General features: G+C 42.4%; 1 protein-coding gene across 10 annotated transcripts in view; it reads right to left on the bottom strand.

Annotated features, from left to right (window-relative positions):
- Positions 1-20887, bottom strand: part of PIAS2 (protein inhibitor of activated STAT 2) — a 124562-nt gene extending 103675 nt beyond the window's left edge. For 3 of the 10 annotated variants that reach the window (XR_010323456.1, XM_064294566.1, XM_064294565.1), the window contains exon 1: positions 20750-20884. Coding sequence is in view for 9 of the 10 variants with exons in the window: in XM_064294566.1 (XP_064150636.1) it covers positions 20750-20773 (24 nt within the window). In the remaining variant the exon portion in view is untranslated. Of the gene's footprint in view, positions 1-12233; positions 16470-20153; positions 20463-20749 lie in introns of those variants that run through there. The other 7 variants (XM_064294564.1, XM_064294567.1, XM_064294559.1 and 4 more) reach the window with 6 other exon arrangements.
- Between the last annotated feature and the right edge of the window lie 480 nt (positions 20888-21367).

Here is a 21367-nt window from a genome sequence, read left to right as displayed (position 1 = left end):
ACCTCTTCTATTCAACATTGTACTGGAGATCCTAGCCAGCACATTAAGACAAGAAAAAGAAGAAGAAAAAAAAAGCATAAGAATTGGAAAGGAGGAAACAAAGCAGTCATTATTCACAGATAGGACTATCTGCATAGAAAATCCAAAAGAAAATCTATAGATAATTTATTACAATTAGGAGTACTGTATAGCAAAGTTGTTACATAAAGTTAAATTGTATTTCTATACACTAGCAAGCTAGAAAATATAACCATAAAAAAGATACCATTTATGATATGCTTCAAAAAGAAGGTGCCTAGAAATAAAATATCTGTAATGTTTGAGTTGAAGAAAATCATTAAACTTTATTGACATTGTAAAAGACCTAAGTAAATAGAGATCACAATGTTTATGGTTGAAAAAACTTCTAACAAAGTGTTAGCTCTTCCAAAACTGGTTTACAGATTCAACGCATTTCTCATCAAAATCCCAAAAGGTATTGTGTGTGTGTGTGTGTGTGTGTGTGTGTGTGTGTGTGTGTGTGTGTCCTGAAAAGATGAAAGATAACTCTAAAATTACATGGAGGAGCAAACAGCCAAGACATTCCTTGAAAAACAACTACAAAGTGGGAGGACTTGCCCTTATTTCCCTGTCCCTTAGAGTACTTCAAATCAATCATACCTGTGAGACCTTAAAAACTGAACATAATATAAAAATACCTGTTTAAAGGCCTGACGTACTACAAGTAAGGACATGAGCAGCCAAGCTCCGGAAAGAAGGGAAGTCTAGGAAGTTAAACCCAACATTTAATTCCCCTGGAGATATCTGCCAATGGAAAAAGGGCAGCGGAGAGGCTAAGAAGCCAAGCAGAACTTCCAATAGATTTCTAGAGCTGGGAAAGAAGATATTTGCAAACCAACCAGCAAGACCTGTTATCTGGAATATATAATGAACACCTACAAACCGGCATGAAAAAGACAGATGGCCCAATATAAATACAGGCAAAAGACTTGGAAAGCCACTTTGTAAGATATTCAAATAGCCAGTAAGCACACACTTTCTCCTCACTTATTGACATGGTTAGGTTCCAAAGACTAGGTCATTATGCACAAATTGGTGTTATGTGAAAATGGAGGATGACTACATCATTACATAACCACCAAATTAATTATTACATAACTGTCAAACTGCTGAGGCTCATGGCCCAGCCAAGCTGACACATAACTTTAACCATCAAAGCCAGTGTTACTCTCACCTAGTACCTCAGTGTTCGTCACTACCAAATGCATGTTGTTAATGTGCAAAATAGTCAGCTAGTAGATTTTTATTATTGTCGGAAATGCAAAATGTCAGATAATGAGATAGTCTATAAGTGAGAAGTTGTATTAAAACGGGCTTAATGCTTAACACGTGGGGTCAGCCATGAGTAACCTGATGGCAATGGGTTAACATCATCACCCATTTCCAATTCATTGCCATCACATCGATTCCAACTTATTACAACCTTGCAGGACTGCGTAGAACTGTCCACAGGGTGTCAAAGGCTATAATCTTCACAGAAGCAGACTGCCACATTTTTTTCCCACGGAGCAGCTGGTGGATTTGAACCGCCTACCTTTCTGTTAGCAGCTGAAAATTTTAACCACTGTATCACCAGGGCTCCTTCGTTACTCATTAGAGGAATGCAAATTAAAACTACTACTTGCCCACCAAATGGCTGAAACTCAAAAAATGGACAAGGAAGTAGAGCAACTGGAACTCTATTACATTGGTAGTGGAAGGGAACGAACAAACTGCAACTACATACAACAATATGGATAAATCTCACAAACAAAGCTGAGAGGGAAAAAAGCCAGACACAAAAGGATATGTACTATACAGTTTCACTTATATAGAGTTCAAAAATACAGACAACACTAATCTAATATGTTAAACTCAGGAGAGTAAGTATCACTGGGGAAACGGGGTTTAGTCACTGAGAGGGAGTTCAAGTGGAGGGGTCCTCTGGGGTGCTGACAATATTCTATTTCTTGACCTACGTGATGGTTATATTTAGAAAATTCATCCAGCTGTATTCTCATGATTGTGTACTTTCTATATGTATGCTATATAGCAATAAAAGTTTATCTTTACAGTTGTTACAAAGTTGCAGTAATTAAGGTAATAGAGTAGGAAGCATACAGTCAGACTAGAGAGCCCGGAACTAAAGCCTAGCTAAACAGACAGATGAAGCTGACGTATGATGATATTCAGATCAGTGGGGAAAGAATCTACCGCATAAAAGGTCCTGAAACAATTTGCTATTCATATGGGGGAAAAACATACATCTGCTCACCACACAATTCCAGATGAATTAAAAAGTTAGATGTGATAGGTAAAAAACATATGACTTTTACAAAATAATGGAAAATAGCTTCAAGAACTCTGCTGAAGAAAAATTTCTTCAACAAGATTCAAAAGGCACTAGCCGTAATGACTAATAAATTCAACTTCTTAAAAATTTAGAACTTCTGTTCATCGAAAGACAGAAAAATTTAAAAGCGAGTCAAATTGATAGAATAAATTTGCAATACATATACACAATTACAGAACTGTTACAAATCAACAAGAAATAACCTGGTGCAAACACTGACATGAACAGGAATTTCGCAGACGAGGGAAGAAGAATGGTTAATCAGCATAGTAAAAGATGCTTTAACTTACTACCAAAAGGGTAAAAATGAAAATCAAGAGGTGCTATTTTATACTCACCAGACCGGCAAAAACTTTTAAAGTGTGACAGAGCCAAGTGTTGACAGAAAGCAGACCAACGAAAACTTCTGCACTACCGGATACAAACTTGTTGGGAACACAATCTGGCATTATCCAGCTTTGTTGAAGATGCACATACATAACGTTAAGTCCAGCAATTCTATTCCTAGAATTTCTACAGTGAAATATACAAATATTCACACTAAGTGAGATCAATAAGGAGTATAAACAGCTTCATATCAGTGCAGGTTCGGTTTTTTCACAAAATAAAGTTTGCTGAAAATTTACAATTTTTTTTTCAGAGCTTTTGGTATTTCAGAAGTGTGGATAAGAGATTTGGGGGCCTGAAAAACAGCACAAATTTCCTGTCAGCAAGAGAATGGATAAACTGCGATATCAGCACAATGGAAATCAAAAGCAATGATATGCGAACAAAAAAACACACAAAGACAAATAGAATTTTTGTAGTTTTAAAACACATAAAAAGAAATAATATTTGTATACATATAAGTATAAAGAAAGGCACAGAAATAATGAACCCAAAATTTGGCACAGTAGTTACCTTACTAGTGACGGTGAGGTATGCATAGTGGATGTGATCAGAGAAAGGCATCTGCTAAACCTAAGACAATGAACTATTTGTTAAATTGGGTGGTGGGTACATGTCTGTTTACTTACATCTTAAAAAAAAAAAAAAAAAAAAACCGCCAGTGCTACATCTTACCTGCTATAAGTAATCTTATTATTTATTTATATTTTACCTGTTACAAAAAATCATTTTTCTTCATTATATAAATACATCAAGAGATAAAAATAAACACTGTATATCCAAATACAAAAAACACTATTGTAATTACAGATTTAGGGAACTATTCCAAGAGAACTTTTAAAACACAATGCTATTAAAAAAGAGAGAGAGAAGAAAAGGAAGATGACAGAGATCTTATAAAGTATTAACTACTGAAAATCAACAGAAGAGTTGAAAGACAAAGTCAAGGAAAGCTCCTAGGATGTAAAAAAGGCAGAACTTCAGTCTAGGAAGTCCAATATCCACCTAATAAGAGTCTCAGAGAAAAGGAGAAGAAAAGTTGTCAAATAAAAGATAATTCCCCAGATCTGAAGGGTCTTAGAAATGAAAATGTATCTACCAGAAGAAATTTTTTAAAACCTACAAATAAACACAGGGCACAATACCAAATATAAAGGTTTCCAGATTGCAAAGGAGGTTACTACAAAAGATTTGCAATGAATGAACAACGAACAGACCTCTCCTTGGCTACACTGAGTGTTTCAAATCCCTAGGGCAAAGCTTTCAAAGTTCTGAAAGAAAAACTATGTATTTTAATACTGTAATTCTATAAACTTTCAGTAACGAATAAAAGCAGTATTTTCAAGCATTTAATGGCTCAGAAAGTTTATCACCAGCAGATCCTTCCTGAAACAAGGACTAAAGACTGTATTCCACTAAAACTAAAAAGGAATCTAAAAAAGAGAAAGACATGGATGGGATCCAAGTAAAAACAGACCTCGCCCAGGAATGCAATGTAAGCAATCCCAGGATGACAGCTGTGTATCAGGTCTAGAAAGCAATCTGCCCAAATTAGCACAGGAAGGTCAAGAGCTCGAAAAAGTCTACCTTCAAGAAAAGCTGAATGAGCTCTCCTCTCCTCACTCAAGCAAAACTTTATTATATTTCCTTTTTAAGAAAAAGTTTTAATAACATAGAAGCTCCTCTATGGCACCACACTATGTGATTCTACAGTGACTGATACTTGTATCAACATACATATCACAAAAGCTGGTTATTCGTATTTAATTTCCAGAATATTTCTGTAGAAAGAAAAATAGAAAACTTTAGAAGAGTTATAAAACATAAATGCTTGACAATCTAATGGTACCAATAGAAAACAAAGGCTGGAAGGGAGAGAGGGTAGAGACAGAAGAAACAAAGGAAATGGATGGGTGTCAAATCCTCTGAAAGACTGGGAACTCAAGAGATGCTAAAACACACAGATCAAGAAATAGACATGTAACTATCATAAAAAGTTAAAAATAATCAACAGCAGAATTAGGAACAAAAATCTAACTGGTAGGAATCAAAGTGCCAGAACAGGTAGAAAACACAATGACCTAAATTTCTCATCAATTAGACTTGACACCAAAAGTACACAGGCAAAAATATAAACTGGACTTTAAAAAACTCAAGAAATGATTTACACACAGTAGAAAACAAACTTTGATGGTTACAAGGGATGGGAAATGTAGGGAGGGGAAATCACTAAATGACTGTCAACTTTTGTGAAGGGAACCCACCCACTGGCATTGAGTCGATTCCGACGCATAGCGACCCTATAGGACAGAGTAGAACTGCCCCATGGATTTTCCAAGGAGTGCCTGGCGGATTCGAACTGCCAATGTTTTGGTTAGCAGCCGTACCGCTTAACCACTACGCCATCAGGGTTTCCTGTGAAGGGAAAGACAACACAAAACACAGGGGACGTTAGCACAACCTAACCAAGGCAAAGTTGCAGAAGCTTCCTAGACACATCCAAATACCTTTAGGGACTAAGTTGCTGGGGCTGAGGGCTGGGGACCGCCATCTCAGGAGATATCTAGGTCAACTGGCATAACACAGTTCATAAAGAAAATATTCTACATCCTATTTTGGTTGAGTAGCATCTGGGGTCTTAAAGCTTGCAAGCAGCCATCTAAGATACATCTATTGTTCTCATCCCACCTAGAGCAAAGGAGAACGAAGAAAACCAAAGACACAAGAAAATATAAGCCCAAAGGACTAAAGGCCTACATGAACCACAGCCTCCACCAGCCTGAGCCCAGAACTAGATGGTGCCCATTTACCACCACTGACCCCTCTGACAGCAATCACAACAGGGGATCCCAGACAGAGCAGAAGAAAACTGTAGGACAAAATTCAAATTCACAAAAAAAGATCAGACTTACTTGTCTGACAGAGACTGAGGGAACCCCCAAGACTATGGCCCCCAGACACACTGCTAACTCAAAACCGAAGCCATTCCTGAACCCCACTTTTCGGCCAAAGATGAAACAGGCCTATAAAACAAACGGTAACACACCTGAGGAACGTGCTTCTTAGTTCAACCAAGTATCTGAGAACCAATGGGCAACTCCTGCCCAAAGGCAAGATGAGAAGGCAGTAAGGGATAGGAAAACTAGACAAATGGACATGGGAAATTCAAGGTGGAAAGGGGGAGAGTACTGATACGCTGTGGAGATTACAACCAACATCACAAAACAATTTGTGAATAAATTTTTTAATGAAGAAACTAATTTGTGCTGTATACTTTCACGTAAACCACAATAAAATTTAAAATATAAATAGGACTTCATCAAAACTTAAAAAGTCTGTGCTTCCAAGGACACTGTCAAGAAACTGAAAAGACAGCCCACAGAACAAAAGAAAATATTTGCAAGCCATATATGAGGTAAAGGACTTGTATCTAGAATATATTATGTCCTTAAACCAAAAAAAAAAAACAAAACCCACTGCCATAGAGTCGATTCCAACTCATAGCAACCCTACAGGACAGAGTAGAAACACCCCATACAGTTTCCAAGGAGTGCCTGGGGGATTTGAACTGCTGACCTTCTGGTTAGCAGCCGTGGCTCTTAACCACTACACCACCAGCATTTCCATAAAGACCTTACAACTTAATAAAAAGACAACTCAATTAAAAAAAAGGCAAAGAATTTGAACAGTCACTTCTGTAAAGAAGATATACAACTGGCCAATAAGAACGTGAAAAGGTGCTCGACATCACCAGTCATCAGAGAAATACATATCAAAACCACAAAGAGATACCACTGCACACCTGCTTGGAAGGCTACAATAAAAAAGATGGGGTCAGTAACAAGTGTTGGCAAGAATGTGCAGAAATCAGAACCCTCACACACTGCTGGTGGGACTATAAAATGATGCAGCAGCTCTGGGAAACAGTTTTGATGGTTCCTTCAAAAGTTTCACAGTTATCACATAATCCAGCAATTTCTCTCCTACGCATCTACCCAAGAGAACTGAAAATATTCACAAAAAAACCTTGTACCCTTGTACATTAATGTTCACATTAGCCAAAAAAATGTAAACTCTCACGTGTCCATCAGTGATAAATGGATAAATAAAATGTGCTACATTCAGATGGAATACTATTTAGCTATAAAAGGAATGAAGTAGTGACACATGTTACAACACAGATGAACCATGAAAATGCTATGACACTAAGTGAAAGAAGCCAGACACAGAAGGCCATGTGTTATAAAACGCCATTTACGTGAAATATAAAGAACAGGCAAAATCACAAAGACAAAGGAGATTAGAAGATACTGGGGAAGTGGGAGGAATCAAGAATATGCTAATGGGTATGAGGTTTCTTTTAGGAGTGATAAAAATGTTCCAGAATTAGATAGTGGCGATAGTTGCAAAAGGAGCCTTGGTAGAGCACTGGTTAAAGAGCTCAGCTACTAACTGAAAGGACGTGAGGATGTGGCAGTCTGCTTCTGTAAGGATTACAGCCTCGGAAACCCTATGGGGCAATGCTACACTGTCCTATAAAAATATAGGGTTGCTATTTGTCAGAATCAACTCAACAGCAATGAGTCTTTTGGGATAGGTGCAAAACTGTAACTATACTAAAAACCACTGAACCGTATACTTTAAAAGGCTAAATTCTACAGTATTTATTATACCTTTAATCCACAAAAACAGAAGCAAGAATGCTCAGAAAAAAAGAAACATCTGGAGAATGCTACAGTTAGAAAATATCATCTCTACCAGAAAAGATATTCATGTTCACCAGAGGAAGGGTGCAGACCCAAGTGGCAAGCAGATGTAAAATTACCTACCATGGCTAAGAATATCTTGATTTACTGTTATGGACTGAATTATGGCCGCCAAAAATGTGTTGAAATCCTAATTCCTATACCTGTAAATTATGGCTCTGTCTGGAAATAGGGGTTTTGTTTTGTTAACGTCCATGAGGTCATACCATACTTGGGTGGGTGCTAAACCTAATTACTTCTGAATTATGAAGAGAACAGAAAAGACTCAGACACATAGGGGTAAACAGAGGACATGTGAGGACCCATCTACAAGCAAAGGAATGTCAGGGACTGCCAGCAAACATCAGAAAGTAAGAGAGAGGCTCACAGAAGGAATCAACACAGCCAAGATCCTGATTTGGACTTTTACCCTCCAGAACTGTGAGAAAATAAATTTCTATTCTTTAAAGGCCACTCATACGGTATTTCTGCTAAGGCAACACTAGGTAACTAAGACACTGGCTATTAAACCTAATTATTTCATTTCGAAGTACATATTAATTTTGAAGTCACTTTCATAGACATATCTCAGGTGAAATCTTCCTGGGTATTTTAGATGTGTCCACTAGTAATAATTTTGAATCTCATGGTGGATTTTGTTACATCTATCACATCTATTAACCTATTTCCCTGCCCAACACTGTGGGGCAGGGTAGATGAAGACCTTTAGTTTCAAATCCCCCACTAGCTTCCCATTGTCCCTCTGCATTCTAACAGCCCCTGAAGTTATCCAGATGGCAACTCTTGCTATGTGTAAGGAACCAAAGCTTTCCAGGTAGAAAACCTTCTGCTGTTGAATTACCTGTCTCTAAAGACCCAAGTCTGTGCTCTTCCAATTATGATACAGTATCAGACTTAGCCAGTTTGGTAAACCACTATTATTTTAAAAAGTTATAATCACTGGCTTTTTCAGTGGTCGAAATACACATCCAGACTTCTGTATATACATTCACTCTCATTCTCTACAAGACATACACAGAAAAAACTCTCAGTGCAGGAAAGGAAGGGAATGAGGGATATGGGAAGAAGATCCTTAAAAAAAGTTAGAATGACCCTACAATAGATTCCCCTTCCACTCATTAGGGAAGACAATTAGAGAGAGTGGTTACAGGCTAAACTGCAGCAGAGACCTTTTTAAGAGTGATTGCCACCAACAGCCCAGTATTGGAATTATACAGCTAGAGGGGAAAGACAATGGTTGCTCTGGTCTAAGAAGAGAGGGGCTCCAGAAACGCCAGCTATTTTGCCTCTCCTCCACCTGTTGCTTGGTTCCTCTACAGACTATTTTTTTTGGAGGGAGTAGGGGGGCATTCCAACCCACAGCCACCCTACAAGACAAGAGAACTGCCCCATAGGATTTCCAAGGCTTTAAATCTCTACAGAAGCAGATTTCCACATCTTTCTCCCACATAGCGGCTGATTGAGTACCAACTGCCAATCTTTCAATAAGCAGCCGAGTGCTTAAGCACTGTGCCACCAAGGCTCCTGGACAGAGGTCCTGGCCACCAGATCTTACCACTTTGTCCCAGCTCTATAGTTAATTCACAAACTAGTTTACTACCCCTTTAGCTCCCTACCAACAAAGATGCTGTAAACAAACAAAGGGTGAAATGAATAATTTCCTCTCTGGCACCTGAAAGCTTACAATATATGATAGATAATAATTATCTTGGACTGTACAGTCCACATTTTCCCTTCTCAGAGAACTTTCCCCTTCCTTTCCCTCAACCCATCTGGATAATCTCCAGTCAGGTTTGTACTACGTTGCTAGATCCCTGGCTACAGATGATTAGGACACAAGTGGTCCCTGACCTAAGCTTGGCCAATCAGACACTCTCTCCCAGAACAGGAAGAGAGGTGTGCTGGCATTCTGCTCATCACCTAAACTGAAAGGTGGCAAAGGGTAGGGCGCTGTAGAGCTGCCACATGCTTCTGTGACCAGACCAGATCTCTGGTACTGGCTCACATAGCAGTCTCAAAACGTGACGTTGTCGGGCAGTGCCTTAAGGTTCTATAAAAAAAAAAAAAATTTTTTTTAAGGTTCTATAGGAGACAGCTAATCAAATAATCCCAAACCTAGTAAATAAAAGCCACAGGAGTTACTAAACCACACTGAGGACAGCCTCAACACTTCCCACAATTCCCAACATCCAGTGCAGGAGATGGAAACACCAGGCAGATGTGAACTGCTCTGGTTATACAGGCCCCTAGAAAGTGGCCTGCAGGATAACTGAAATCTTCTCAGTGGCAAAATCAACAGCCATATATGTGGCAGCTAAATCGCTAACCATTTTCCTCTGTTGCAATTGTTCTGTGTTTGCAAGTCAATTCTGACTCAAAGTGACCCTATATGAGAGAGTAGAACTGCCCCATAGGGTTTCCTAGGCTATAATCTTCATGGGAACAAACTGCCACGTCTTTTCTCCTGCAGAGCTACTGGATGAGTTTGAAACACTAACCTTTTGGTTAGCAGCGAGCACTTAACTGTTACACCACCAGGGCTCCACCATTTCCTCTACTGCCAAGGAATTAGCCAAAAAACTAAAAGTCCATGGTTTTTGCTGATCCTCTGACCATCAGAATATATTCTGGACCGAGGACCATCATTTAGTCAGTCCCTATCAGTTTCTGGAAACCCTGGTGACGTAGTGGTTAAGAGCTATGGCTGCTAACCAAAAGGTCAGCAGTTCAAATCCACCAGGGACTCTCTGGAAATCCTATGGGGCAATTCTCTGTCCTATAGGGTCACTATGAGTCAGAACTGACTTGACGGCAATGGGTTTGGCTTGGGGTTTAAGCAGTTTTTAAGCCCGTTGCCGTCGAGTCAATTTCAACTCATAGCGACCCTAGAGAGTTGCTATGGGTTGGAATAAACTCAACGGCAATGAGTTTTTTAATCAGTTGTCCTGTTTTCCCTACACTATTATATGTCACATATGAAGGGTGTTGATTATCATTTTAGTATACACATTTCAGGATAATGGCTATATGCTCCACTTGGATCTGAAGGAGAGTACACAGAAGGGTATTACTTAGACTCTGAAGAACACAGGCCTATAAGGTCAAAAATCCCAGTTCTTCCCATCGTGAGCTCTGTGACCTTGATCAGGTTATTTAATCTCCGAATGCCTCAGCTTTCTCATAAAATTGTTGAGAGTATAAAATATGTATGTATATGTGAAATGTTCAGACCAAAACCGGGCACATAATAGGTACCACATTGTAGTAGGTTTTTGCCATTATCATCATTATACCACCACCACCACCTCCTGAGGTATCACCACACTAAGAGGATGACCGTGTTTGCAATGGTGGGGAGGGGAGCTACAATTCATTTCCAAATGTAGGGGAAGATGGGTCTCTACTGAGCAGCTGTCTTAGGCTGGGTTCTCCAGAGGAGCAAAACCAGTGAAGTACATAAACATAGAGAGAGAGAGAATGATCTCAAGAAAATGGCTCATACAGTTGTGGAGGCTGGCAAGTCCCAAATCTGCTGGACGCTTCTCCTAACTCATGTGGTTGTAGGGGCTGATGAACCCAAAATCAGAAGGTCAGGCAGAGGAAGGCTGCTGGCTCACAGGGTTGCAGGAGCTGGCAAATCCCAAGATCTACAGGTCAGGCGGAAGGCTGCTGACATCAGGGGTTGTGGGAGCTTGGAGAATATCAAAATTTGCAGGTCAGGTGGCAAGCTGCTGGCTCACACCCCAAGAATGTGAAGTCAAAGGATGACAAGTTGGATGCAGTATCCAAGACAGAGCTTTGCCAGAATATCCATGCATACACTGGATGCAGGCCACACTCCCCAAGGAAACTCACTGGCTTTCAACTGATTAGCCACTTACATCAGATCACAAAATGGAGGATAATTACATATACCTGTCAAACCACTGGCGGCGTAGTTGTTAAGTGCTACAGTTGCTAACCTGACCAAAAGGTCAGCAGTTTGAATCCACCAGGCACTCCTTGGAAACTCTATGGGGCAGTTCTATTCCGTCCTATAGAGTCGCTATGAGTCAAAATTGACTCAATGACAATGGGTTTCGTTTTTGGCCAAACCACTGAGAATCATGACCTAGCTAAGTTGACACATAATGTTACCCATCACAGTCCACCCTTTGTCAACTTGGGACCTGTATACATCTCCTTAACCGTACATAATCTAAAAAGAAAGACCATTATACTGTCATACTTGAGCCTAAAATGATACAACTAACATACGTACAGCCGAAAACGCACTAGCTCCATTTACATCTTATATTTTATAACCAGTAACGGAATAAGGAGGGGATGAAAACAAAGATATTTGATATATTTATATATATATACACACACATATATGCACCCATATTCACATAACAAGAAATACCAAAAACAATTACAGTCCTCGCTTCTGCAACTGGTCACATGGTCGTAGCTGGTATTTAGAACCACCTTCGTCCGTTACCCATTCCATATTCCCTTTGCCCTAAGCTGGTATGGTTCTTTGCCTGGTGGGATTACTCAAACCTTCATTCCTGAAGAGTCTGGGCCATTAGTAGTCATGGCAGAATTGGGTTACTATAGTTTTCCATTGACTTTAATCACAGGGCATGGTAATACTAACAGATTCCCTAAAGGATCTACTGCATTCCAGATATGCTCTTCTTTACCTTCATTATGTACTACCAATCCCATTCCCTCTTGGTAATCAGGATCAATCACATCAGCCAATATGGTAACTCCCTTCTTTGCCTGTTGATCCAGAGGCATAAAGAGTCCAAGTGGCTGGGTGGCATTCTTAACTTCTAGTTCAATGGATTCAGTGTTGCGTCTCCTGGTAGACCATTCTTCCCTCTGGAAGATCCCTAGGCACACATAGCATAGGGTTGCAGGGAAAGAAGGCAAAAATTTTGTGAATGAGTTACTAGGGATAATGATGAGTGGTGCCACTCCCATTTCCACCCCTTGATTCCATGAATCCTGGCTATGGGAGAAACAGCACCATATGTTGGATACTGATTTAAAGCACATACAACAACCTGGAGAACATTACCCCAACCCTGCAAAGCACTGCCACCTAGACAGCACCATAATTGTGTGTTCAGAAGGCATTTCATTGTTCTATCAGACCCACTGCTTCACGATGGGGAACATGGTAAGATCAGTGAATTCCATGAGCATGGGCCCACTGCCACCCTTCATCTGCTGTGAAGTGATTCCATGGATCTGAGGCGATTCTGTGTGGAATACCATGACGGTAGATAAGAGGTTCCGTAAGTCCATGGATAGTAATTTTGTCAGAAACATTGCATGCAGGGAAGGCAAATCCCTATCCAGAGTAAGTGATCATCCCAGTAAGAACAAAACACTGCCCTTTCCATGATGAAGTGGTCCAATATAATCAATCTGCCAGCAGGTTGCTGGCTGATCATCCCTAGGAATGGTGCTATATCCAGGACTCAGTATTGGTCTCTGCTGCTAGCCGATTGGTCACTCAGCAGTGGCTGTGGCCAAATAAGCCTTGGTGAGTGGATGTCCATGTTGCTGAGCCTATGTCTAGGCTGCATCCCTGCCACCATGGCCACTTTGTTCATGAGCCCATTGGGCAATGAAGGGAGAATTGGGGAAAGAAAGTGACTGGTTTCCACAGAACACATCATCTTATACACTTGTGTTATTGTTCAGGTTGTGTGTCAATGTAGCTGGACCATGATTATCATTGGTTTGGCAGTTACATAGTTTGGCAGTCCTATAATGATGAGAGTAAACCCTGGTGTAGTGGTTAAGAGCTACAGCTGCTAACCAAAAGGTCAGCAGTTCAAATCTACCAGGTGCTCCTTGGAAACTCTACGGGGCAATTCTACTCTATGCTATAGAGTCGCTATGAGTCAGAATTGACTCGATGGCAACCCGTTTGGTTTTTTTGGTTTATAATGATGTGATCACCTCCATGGTGAGATCTGATATAATGTGATGATTACTTCAATGACGGGATCCTCTATGAGTAGCCAATCAGTTGAAAAGGAGTTTCTTTAGGGGGTGTTGCCCGCATCCAATGTAGGTGGACTTTCTGGTAAGGTTTACTGGCTTTTGCTCACTCTGGATCCTGCAGCTGGCTCCTGTTTGTCTGACCTCCAGTTCCTTGGACTTGAGCTAGCAGCTCACCTGCCGTCTTGTCCACTGATCTTGGGATTTGTCAGTCTTTGCAGCCTGTGAGCCAGGGCCCTGCTGTCTAACTTGCCAATATTGGGTTCTCCTACAGCTACATGAATCAAGAGAAGTCTCCAGCCTGACCCCACAGACTTGGGACATTCAAGCCTCTACAACTGCATAAGCCATTTCCTTAATATAAATCTCTCTTTATGTATATTTATATGCTTTACTGGTTTTGCTCCTCTAGAGAACCCAGCTGAAGACAACATGATTGTTGAAATCCTCCTCTGCCAAGGTCACCTTTTGGCGAGCAAATATCTTCACCTTTTGACCCGTTCAGAGAAGTCTATCCACACACCTCTTCCCCGTATTTTTCAATCATGTTCCTTCCAAGCCCCTGACCATCCAGACACATCACTGGCCACAGCCCATGAGTCAGTATACCAATCACACATGTGGCCATTTCTCCTTCCAGGCAAAGTGAACAACCAGGTGCACTGCTTGAAATTCTGCCCACTGGGAGGATTTCCCGTCACCACTGCCCTTCGGAGAGGTCCCAGAGGGGGCTGCAGTGCTGCTGTTGTCCACTTTCCAGTGGTGCTTGCATATCGTGCAGAACCATCTATAAACCAAGCACAAGTTTTCTCTTCCTCAGTCAACTGATCATAAGGAACTCCCCATGAGGCCATAGGTACTGACTGGGAGATGGAAGGTAATGTGACAGGAGTGAAAACCATGGGCATTCAGGCCACTTTCTCATGTAACTTACTTGTACCTTCAGGTTCTGCTTGAGCCCAATCTCATATATACCACCTTCCATTTAATGATGGAATGCTGCCCGTGCATGTCCAACTTTGACAATAGGTCACATGGGCAGCCCATGCCAATGGTGACTTGGTATCCCATCATTAAGCATTCAGTCTCTACTAAGGCAGAGTAAGAAGCCAAAAGCTGTTTCTCAAAAGTACAGCGTTATCTCCAGAGGGCTGCAAGGCTTTGCTCCAAAATCCTAAGCATCTGCACTGTGATTCACCAATAGAGGCCTGCCAAAGACTTCAAACAGCATCTCTATCTGCCACTAACACTTCAAGCACCACTGGATCAGCTGAATCACATGGCCCAAGTGGCAGGGTGGCTTGAATAGCAGCCTGAACCTGTTGCACAGCCTTCTCATTGTCCGAGCCCCACTCAAAAAGAGCAGCTTTTCAAATCACTTGATAAAAAGGCCAGAGTAGCACATCCAAATGAGGGATATGCTGCCTCTAAAATCCAGAGGCTTACCAGGCGTTGTGCCTTTTTAGTTGTAGGAGGGGCTAGATGCAATAACTTATCCTTCACTTTAAAAGAAATATCTCAACATGCCCCACACCACTGTACCCTAGAAATTTTACTGAGTTGGAGGGCACCTGAATTTTTGTCTGATTAATTTCCCACCCTCTAGCATGCAAATGTTTTACCAGTAAGTCTAGAGTCACTGATACTTCTTCCTTACTAGTTCCAATCAGCATAACATCATCAATGTTATGGACCAGTATGACATCTTACGGAAGGGAAAAGCAATCAAGGTCCCTGCAGACTATATTATGACATAGGGCTCAAGAGTTGACATACCCCTTAGGTAGGACAGTGAAGGTGTACTGCTGGCCTTGCTAGCTGAAGGCAAACTGCTCCTGGTGTTCCTTCAAAACAGGTATTGAAAAAGGCATTAGCCAGATCACTAGCTGCATATTGGCTACCAGATGTATCAATCTGATCAAGCAATGAAACCACATCTGGAACAGCAGCTGCAACTGAAATCATCACCTGATTAATTTTACGATAATCTACTGTCATTCTCCAAGGTCCATCCATTTTTTGCACAGGCCAAATACAAGAGCTGAATGGGGATGTGGTGGAAATCACTAACCCTGCATGCGCCCTTCAAGTCCTTGATGGTGGCAGTAATCTCTGCAATCCCTCCAGGAGTGCACTACTGCTTTTGGTTTACTACTTTCTAGGTATGGGCAGTTGTAATGGCTTCCACTTGGCTTTTCCTACCATAAAAGCCTTTACTTCACATGTTAGGAATCCAATGCGGGGGTCCTGCCAGTTGCTGAGTATATCTACTGCAACTATGTATTCTGAAATTGGGGAAAACACTACAGGATGGGCTCAGGGACCCACTGTGAGACAGACCTGAGCTAAGACTCCACTAATAATCTGACCTCCATAAATCCCACTCCGACTCGTGAACCACAGTGACATTTTGGGTCTCCTGGAATTGGTGTCAGCTCAGGGCCCGCGTCTGGTAACTCCAAAAAAGACTAATTACTTCCTTTTCCCCAATAGACAGTCACTCCCGTAAAAGTCCATACATTCCTTTGGGAAAGGATGGGAGGAAGAATAACAGTATAATTTTTTGGCAGCTAGTGGGGTCCTTCCTCAAGCCTCCCCTTCATTCATGAGGTTGTATGTTGGTCTGTAAAGTGGCTCAAGTCCGGGAACTGATTGAGGGGCTGTGACTATGCTAGCGATTCAAGTTAGATTGACATGCATTTGATCCAGGACTCTTCCACTTGAACAGATGAAGTAAATAGTAGAGTCCCCATTTATTTCTCTCCTAGGGACATCATGACTAAGCAGCCAATGCCTTAAGTTCATACAAGTCAGACTACTCGGATTACTGCCTTGACTCTGATGTTCATTACAGTAACCACGCCCACTTTTTCTTTGGTGACTAAGTTCCACCTCTTGGCCCCTACCACCAAAGGTCCAACCAGCCCCACTGTGGTTCAAACCAGAAAAAAAAAAAAAAAAAAACTTGCTGTTGTTGAGTCAATTTCAACTCATAGGAACCCTACAGAACAGAGCAGAACTGCCTCATAGGGTTTCCAAGGAGTGGATGGTGGATTAGAACTGCTGACCTTTCGGTTAGCCACTGAGCTCTTAACCACTGCACCACCAGGGCTCCACCCATTGTAGTTCAGTGTCTTAATTCAGTTACAGCAGTTCCCACTGTCAAAACTGACTTACATAAAACAGCAATCACAGTAGTCTTCAAGGACACTAGAGCTCTCTTTATAAATTTGTTTCTCACGATTGTGATAAAACATGTGTCCTCAGGGTACTCCATGTGTGGGTCTGTGGATCCAACCTGATAAATTCACTCTAAAACCAAACTGTTACTGTCGAGTCGATTCCAACTCATAGTGACGCTACTGGCATTCTAACATGCCAATTTCCCTAAGTCTTTGGATACCTTCTTCTACAATAAACTCAGGCAGGTCTGGCATTTCAACTTGATTTAGTATAGGCCACCGCTTAATCCATGCTTTAGTGAACCAACCAAATAAGCTATTAGATCTTTTTCTAACTTCTCGAGCAAAAACAGTGAATGAAGAATCTGTGCTTAGTGATCACATATCAATAAACTCAGACTGGTCCAACTTTATGCTTTTTGCACCATTATCCCATGCCCTTAATAGCCATTCCCACACATACTCCCCAGGTTCCTGTTTGTATATATCAGAAAAATCAAGCAGTTCTTTTGGAGTGTAGCATATTTCCTCAGGGGTCATACTTTGTACTTCACTTCTTGGGGCTCACTGGGACTTGAGTCTAGTTATAGGTCTAGAAGCAAAAATGCTGGCAGGGGTGGTTTGGGGAACATTCAGCAATGTTTTGTAAGGCATCTGTCTTAGGCAACGCCGCCGGCAGTATCTCAACAGCTCTTCAGACACAGCTGGGTTAACTCAACAGATGGGGGTGGAAGGGATAATGGTTTAACTAAGGAAGGGAGCTCAGCAAACAAAGATGGCGTAATCTCTTCAGATGGGAGTAAGAGGGCTAGTTCTGTTGGCAGGAGTGATTTAATGGAATTTAGGGGCTCAATGTCCCCAGCTTCCTGATTATCTACCAATGTGCCCCATCCCACTTTTTGGGATCCCATTTCTTCCCAATCAGTGTCCTCACTTTAATTTCAGACATCATTCAAGGTTACAAATTCAACTGGCATTGTAATTCAGACACTCTTAAGACTCTGGGTTTGGCTTTTGGCAGTATCAGCTCTGTTACTACAAGAAAGGTGATTTCTTTCAGGGCTCAAGTGGGAACTTTCAGGTCTTTTATATGGCACTTATTTTTTTTTAAGCTGTGACTCTGAAGCCCTGAGCTCAACTCGTTCTTTCACCACTTTGTCCAGCAAAACCACGACCGACCAACCAGCTTATACTTCTCATTTGGATGAAACTGTAGAAAAATATCAAATATGCGATCACCCAGAACCTTATCTCTCACAAATACTTTACCATGGGTGATGTTATTTTGTGTATTTCTATGGCCACCTCATGCCATGGATTAACAGTGTCCTCTTTACTACTAGAGACAGTCATCAGCACCTTTAAGGCTAGCCAGGCTTGAGAAACAATTCAGAAAACTCATCCTCCTTATGAATTTCCCCTCTAGAACCACTCTCAGTACCAAACGTTTTTCTCCAGAGAAGAAAAACCAATGAAGCACGCATATATATATATATATATAAATTTATCTCAAGAAAACGGCTCACGCAGTTGTAGAAGTTGACAAGTCCCAAACCCATGGGTCAAGCATCAGACTAAAGGCTTCTCCTGACTCACGTGGTTGCGGTAGCCAACAAACCCAAAATTGGAAGGTCAGGCGGAAGGCTGCTGGCTCACATGGCTGCGGGAGCTAAGGAATCCCAAGATCTGCAGATCGGGCAGCAAGTTGCTGGCTCACGTCCCAAGAACAGAAGTCAGAGGATGACCGATAGGATACAGGATCCAAGAGAGAGTTTTGCCAGAACATTCATATATACATACTGGCTGCAGGCTGCGCCCCTAAGGAAACTGATTGGCTTTCGACTGAATGATCTTTCAACAAACTGGCTGTTCACATCATATCGCAAAATGGAGAATAATTACATAATACCTGCCAAACCACTGGGAATCATGGCCTAGCCAAGTTGACACATAACCTTAACCATCACAGCTGCTAAAGTGGCTAAGGCAAAGATGAACATGGATAACTTTTCAAGCATCTTCCCAGCCCATATCCTCCCCTCCTCTGAGAACTCTCCCTGGTTAGTCTCTGTCGGTCACCTGAAGTCAACTGTAAGGGAAGGGCCATCTTCTATCAAGTGCAGGGAGAAGCAAAGACAGCTGATCCACACAACAAAATGGAGAGAAAGAAAGAGGGAGAAAAGTTTCTTTGGTTTCTGACCACTTTCCAGTTCCTGGTTCCACTCCAATGTAAGCACCGTTTCTGCCCTGTACTGGTAAATAAATCCTCTGCTTTTTTGTTAAGCTTCAACAACATTTATAAAAGTCTAACACAAGTTCTGGAAAAGTTCTCATCAATAAAAATAATAGGAAGAGAAAAATTTGCAAATATTTGTCACTACACAAAAATTACTACCGCAGGTGAGAATAATTTCAAAATGCAGTCTTCTAAACCTAATACATGGATTTACAGAAGTGAAGCTCAAGCATGGTTTTTTCAAAAGCTCTACAGGTGTTAAAACCTCCAACCTGAGGTTCATCAGCCACTAAAACCCTTACTTGAACTTGGCAATATGAACATCCTTTTCTTACCATGGTCCTCTATATAAACTAGTCCAAAAACCAAAACCAGCGCCGTCGAGTGGATTACAACTCACAGCGACCCTACAGGACAGAGCAGAACTGCCCCATAGAGTTTCCAAGGAGCCCCTGGCGGATCTGAACTGCCAACCCTTTGGTTAGCAGCCGTCGCACTTAACCACTACGCCATCATAAAATGCATGAACATGGCTTTTCTACTGCATTCTAATTCCTTTTGGAGGGGGCGGGCGGTGGGGGACAAATGGCAGGCATTATGTAAACTACAACAATCTCCTTTCGACCAAAACCAAGAATATGTTCTTCTGTAAGTTACTAGCCAGGTAACAAATGACTTTCCTCCACCAGATCCCTCACCGAAAAGTAACACACAAAACTGACTCTTTTAACAGATTTTTCTTCCTTCTTATTCCAAAAAAGTAACCCTAACATCATAGTCTATATTACGCAAACTGGCTGCAGTTAAAGTTGACATTCATTCCTATTTTGAAATATATATTTTTAAGTATCAGGGTTCCCGTCCTTACATATTCCATTTACATAAACCCGGACATAAAAAAAAACATAGCGACCATAAAAAATAAATCCGGCTCATTTGTCACACTTAGTTTTCTTTCAGTTAAGGACTCTGAAGGTTATCAGTCTGAAGGAAAAAAAAAAAAATTCTGCTAACCTCCATTATACTCCATTACAAATGTCTACTATACAAAGATAACTATCAAGTTATGACCTTGCTCTAAGGCTAGGAAAAAAAATTTTTTTTCCTCAAGAGCAAAGCAAATTCACTGACAAAAAAAAAAAAAAAAAAAGCTCATGACAACACAGACTTTCTAGATTTCTTACCATGGTACCAAGAAAATATCGATTACTGAAGGCAAGGCTCCCAAAAGATCACGCTTCCAATATGTGGAGGAAACACTGGTTGGAGGAAGGGGCCTTTTCTTGTGACAGACCTGACTACACGGTATCATCTGCCACAGAGAGGAGAGAAACATTCTCGAGCGCAACTTCACCTTTCAGAAAATAGTCTTCCTCCAAGTAAGTGGCATGTAGACTTCTCAATCGCCATAGACACGTACACCCCTTGCGAAGGTGGAAAATAAAACGCTGTTTTTTACCTCAGACCTTAAACGGGGAAGTCGGGTCCCACGTGCCCCTCCCCAGGGCGGCCCCTACCCCCGCGCCAGGTGCCTGGATTCGCCAACAGGACCCAGAGGCGGGCTCGCCCTCGGCCCCAGGCCCACAGCCCCCGCACGGCCCAGGCGTCCTCCGCCGACTCGCTCCCCTCCCCCGCCCACTTGGGCGCCGGCTCGGACGCGCGCCGGGAGTCGGGGTCGGCCAACCGGTCCCGGCAACGAGAAGGTGGCAGCAGACGACGTTGCGGCTTCCCCGCCTCCCCTCCCCCCGGCCTCTGCGCTCCACTCCTGGCCCCTGCTTACCCTCAACTCTTCGAAATCCGCCATTTTATACCAGCCGCGGACGCTGCCGCTACTGCTACCACAGCACCCCCTCCCACTGCCGCCAACAACGCCGCCGCCACCAGGGCCGCCGCCGCCGCTTCCAGCACCATCCTGCACTGGGCGCCGCTAAAGACGCCGCGGCCACAGCCGCCGCCGTCGCCGCCGACGCCGCCGGGACCCTCACGTGACTGGCACGGGAGCTCCGCCCCCGGCGCGCCGCTGCCCCGCCCCCGGTCTCCCCTGCCCAGCCCGGCCACCGCCTTCCGCCCGCGCCTTCTCCCACGCTCTTGCGCGCGGCTCTCTTCGCGTTAGATCCCTCTCTCTCCTGCGACCCGCACGTCTTCTTGCGTCTGGTTCTGTCACCTTGCCTTCCTCAGCCCTCGTTGTCACTTCCCTCCACATCGCGACGCCGGTCCCGACTCCGTGAAACGCAGCAGCGACTGCAGCCTTACCGGCAGGCTTAAGGAGGATCTGGCCCGGGGAAGTGGCAGAGAGGAAGAGATGGACGGGACTTGTGACAGGAACAGTTCGGCAGAATTCTTATGGTGTCCTTCCACGCAGTGGCTGTGGACCGAGGAAGCAGCTGCAATAAAAGCA

The sequence above is a fragment of the Loxodonta africana genome, chromosome 11, assembly GCF_030014295.1.
Source record: "Loxodonta africana isolate mLoxAfr1 chromosome 11, mLoxAfr1.hap2, whole genome shotgun sequence".
In the NCBI taxonomy this organism is placed as follows: domain Eukaryota; kingdom Metazoa; phylum Chordata; class Mammalia; order Proboscidea; family Elephantidae; genus Loxodonta; species Loxodonta africana.
The sequence above is the reverse complement of the archived record's forward strand: the minus strand, read 5'-3'. Positions and strand labels throughout refer to the sequence as shown.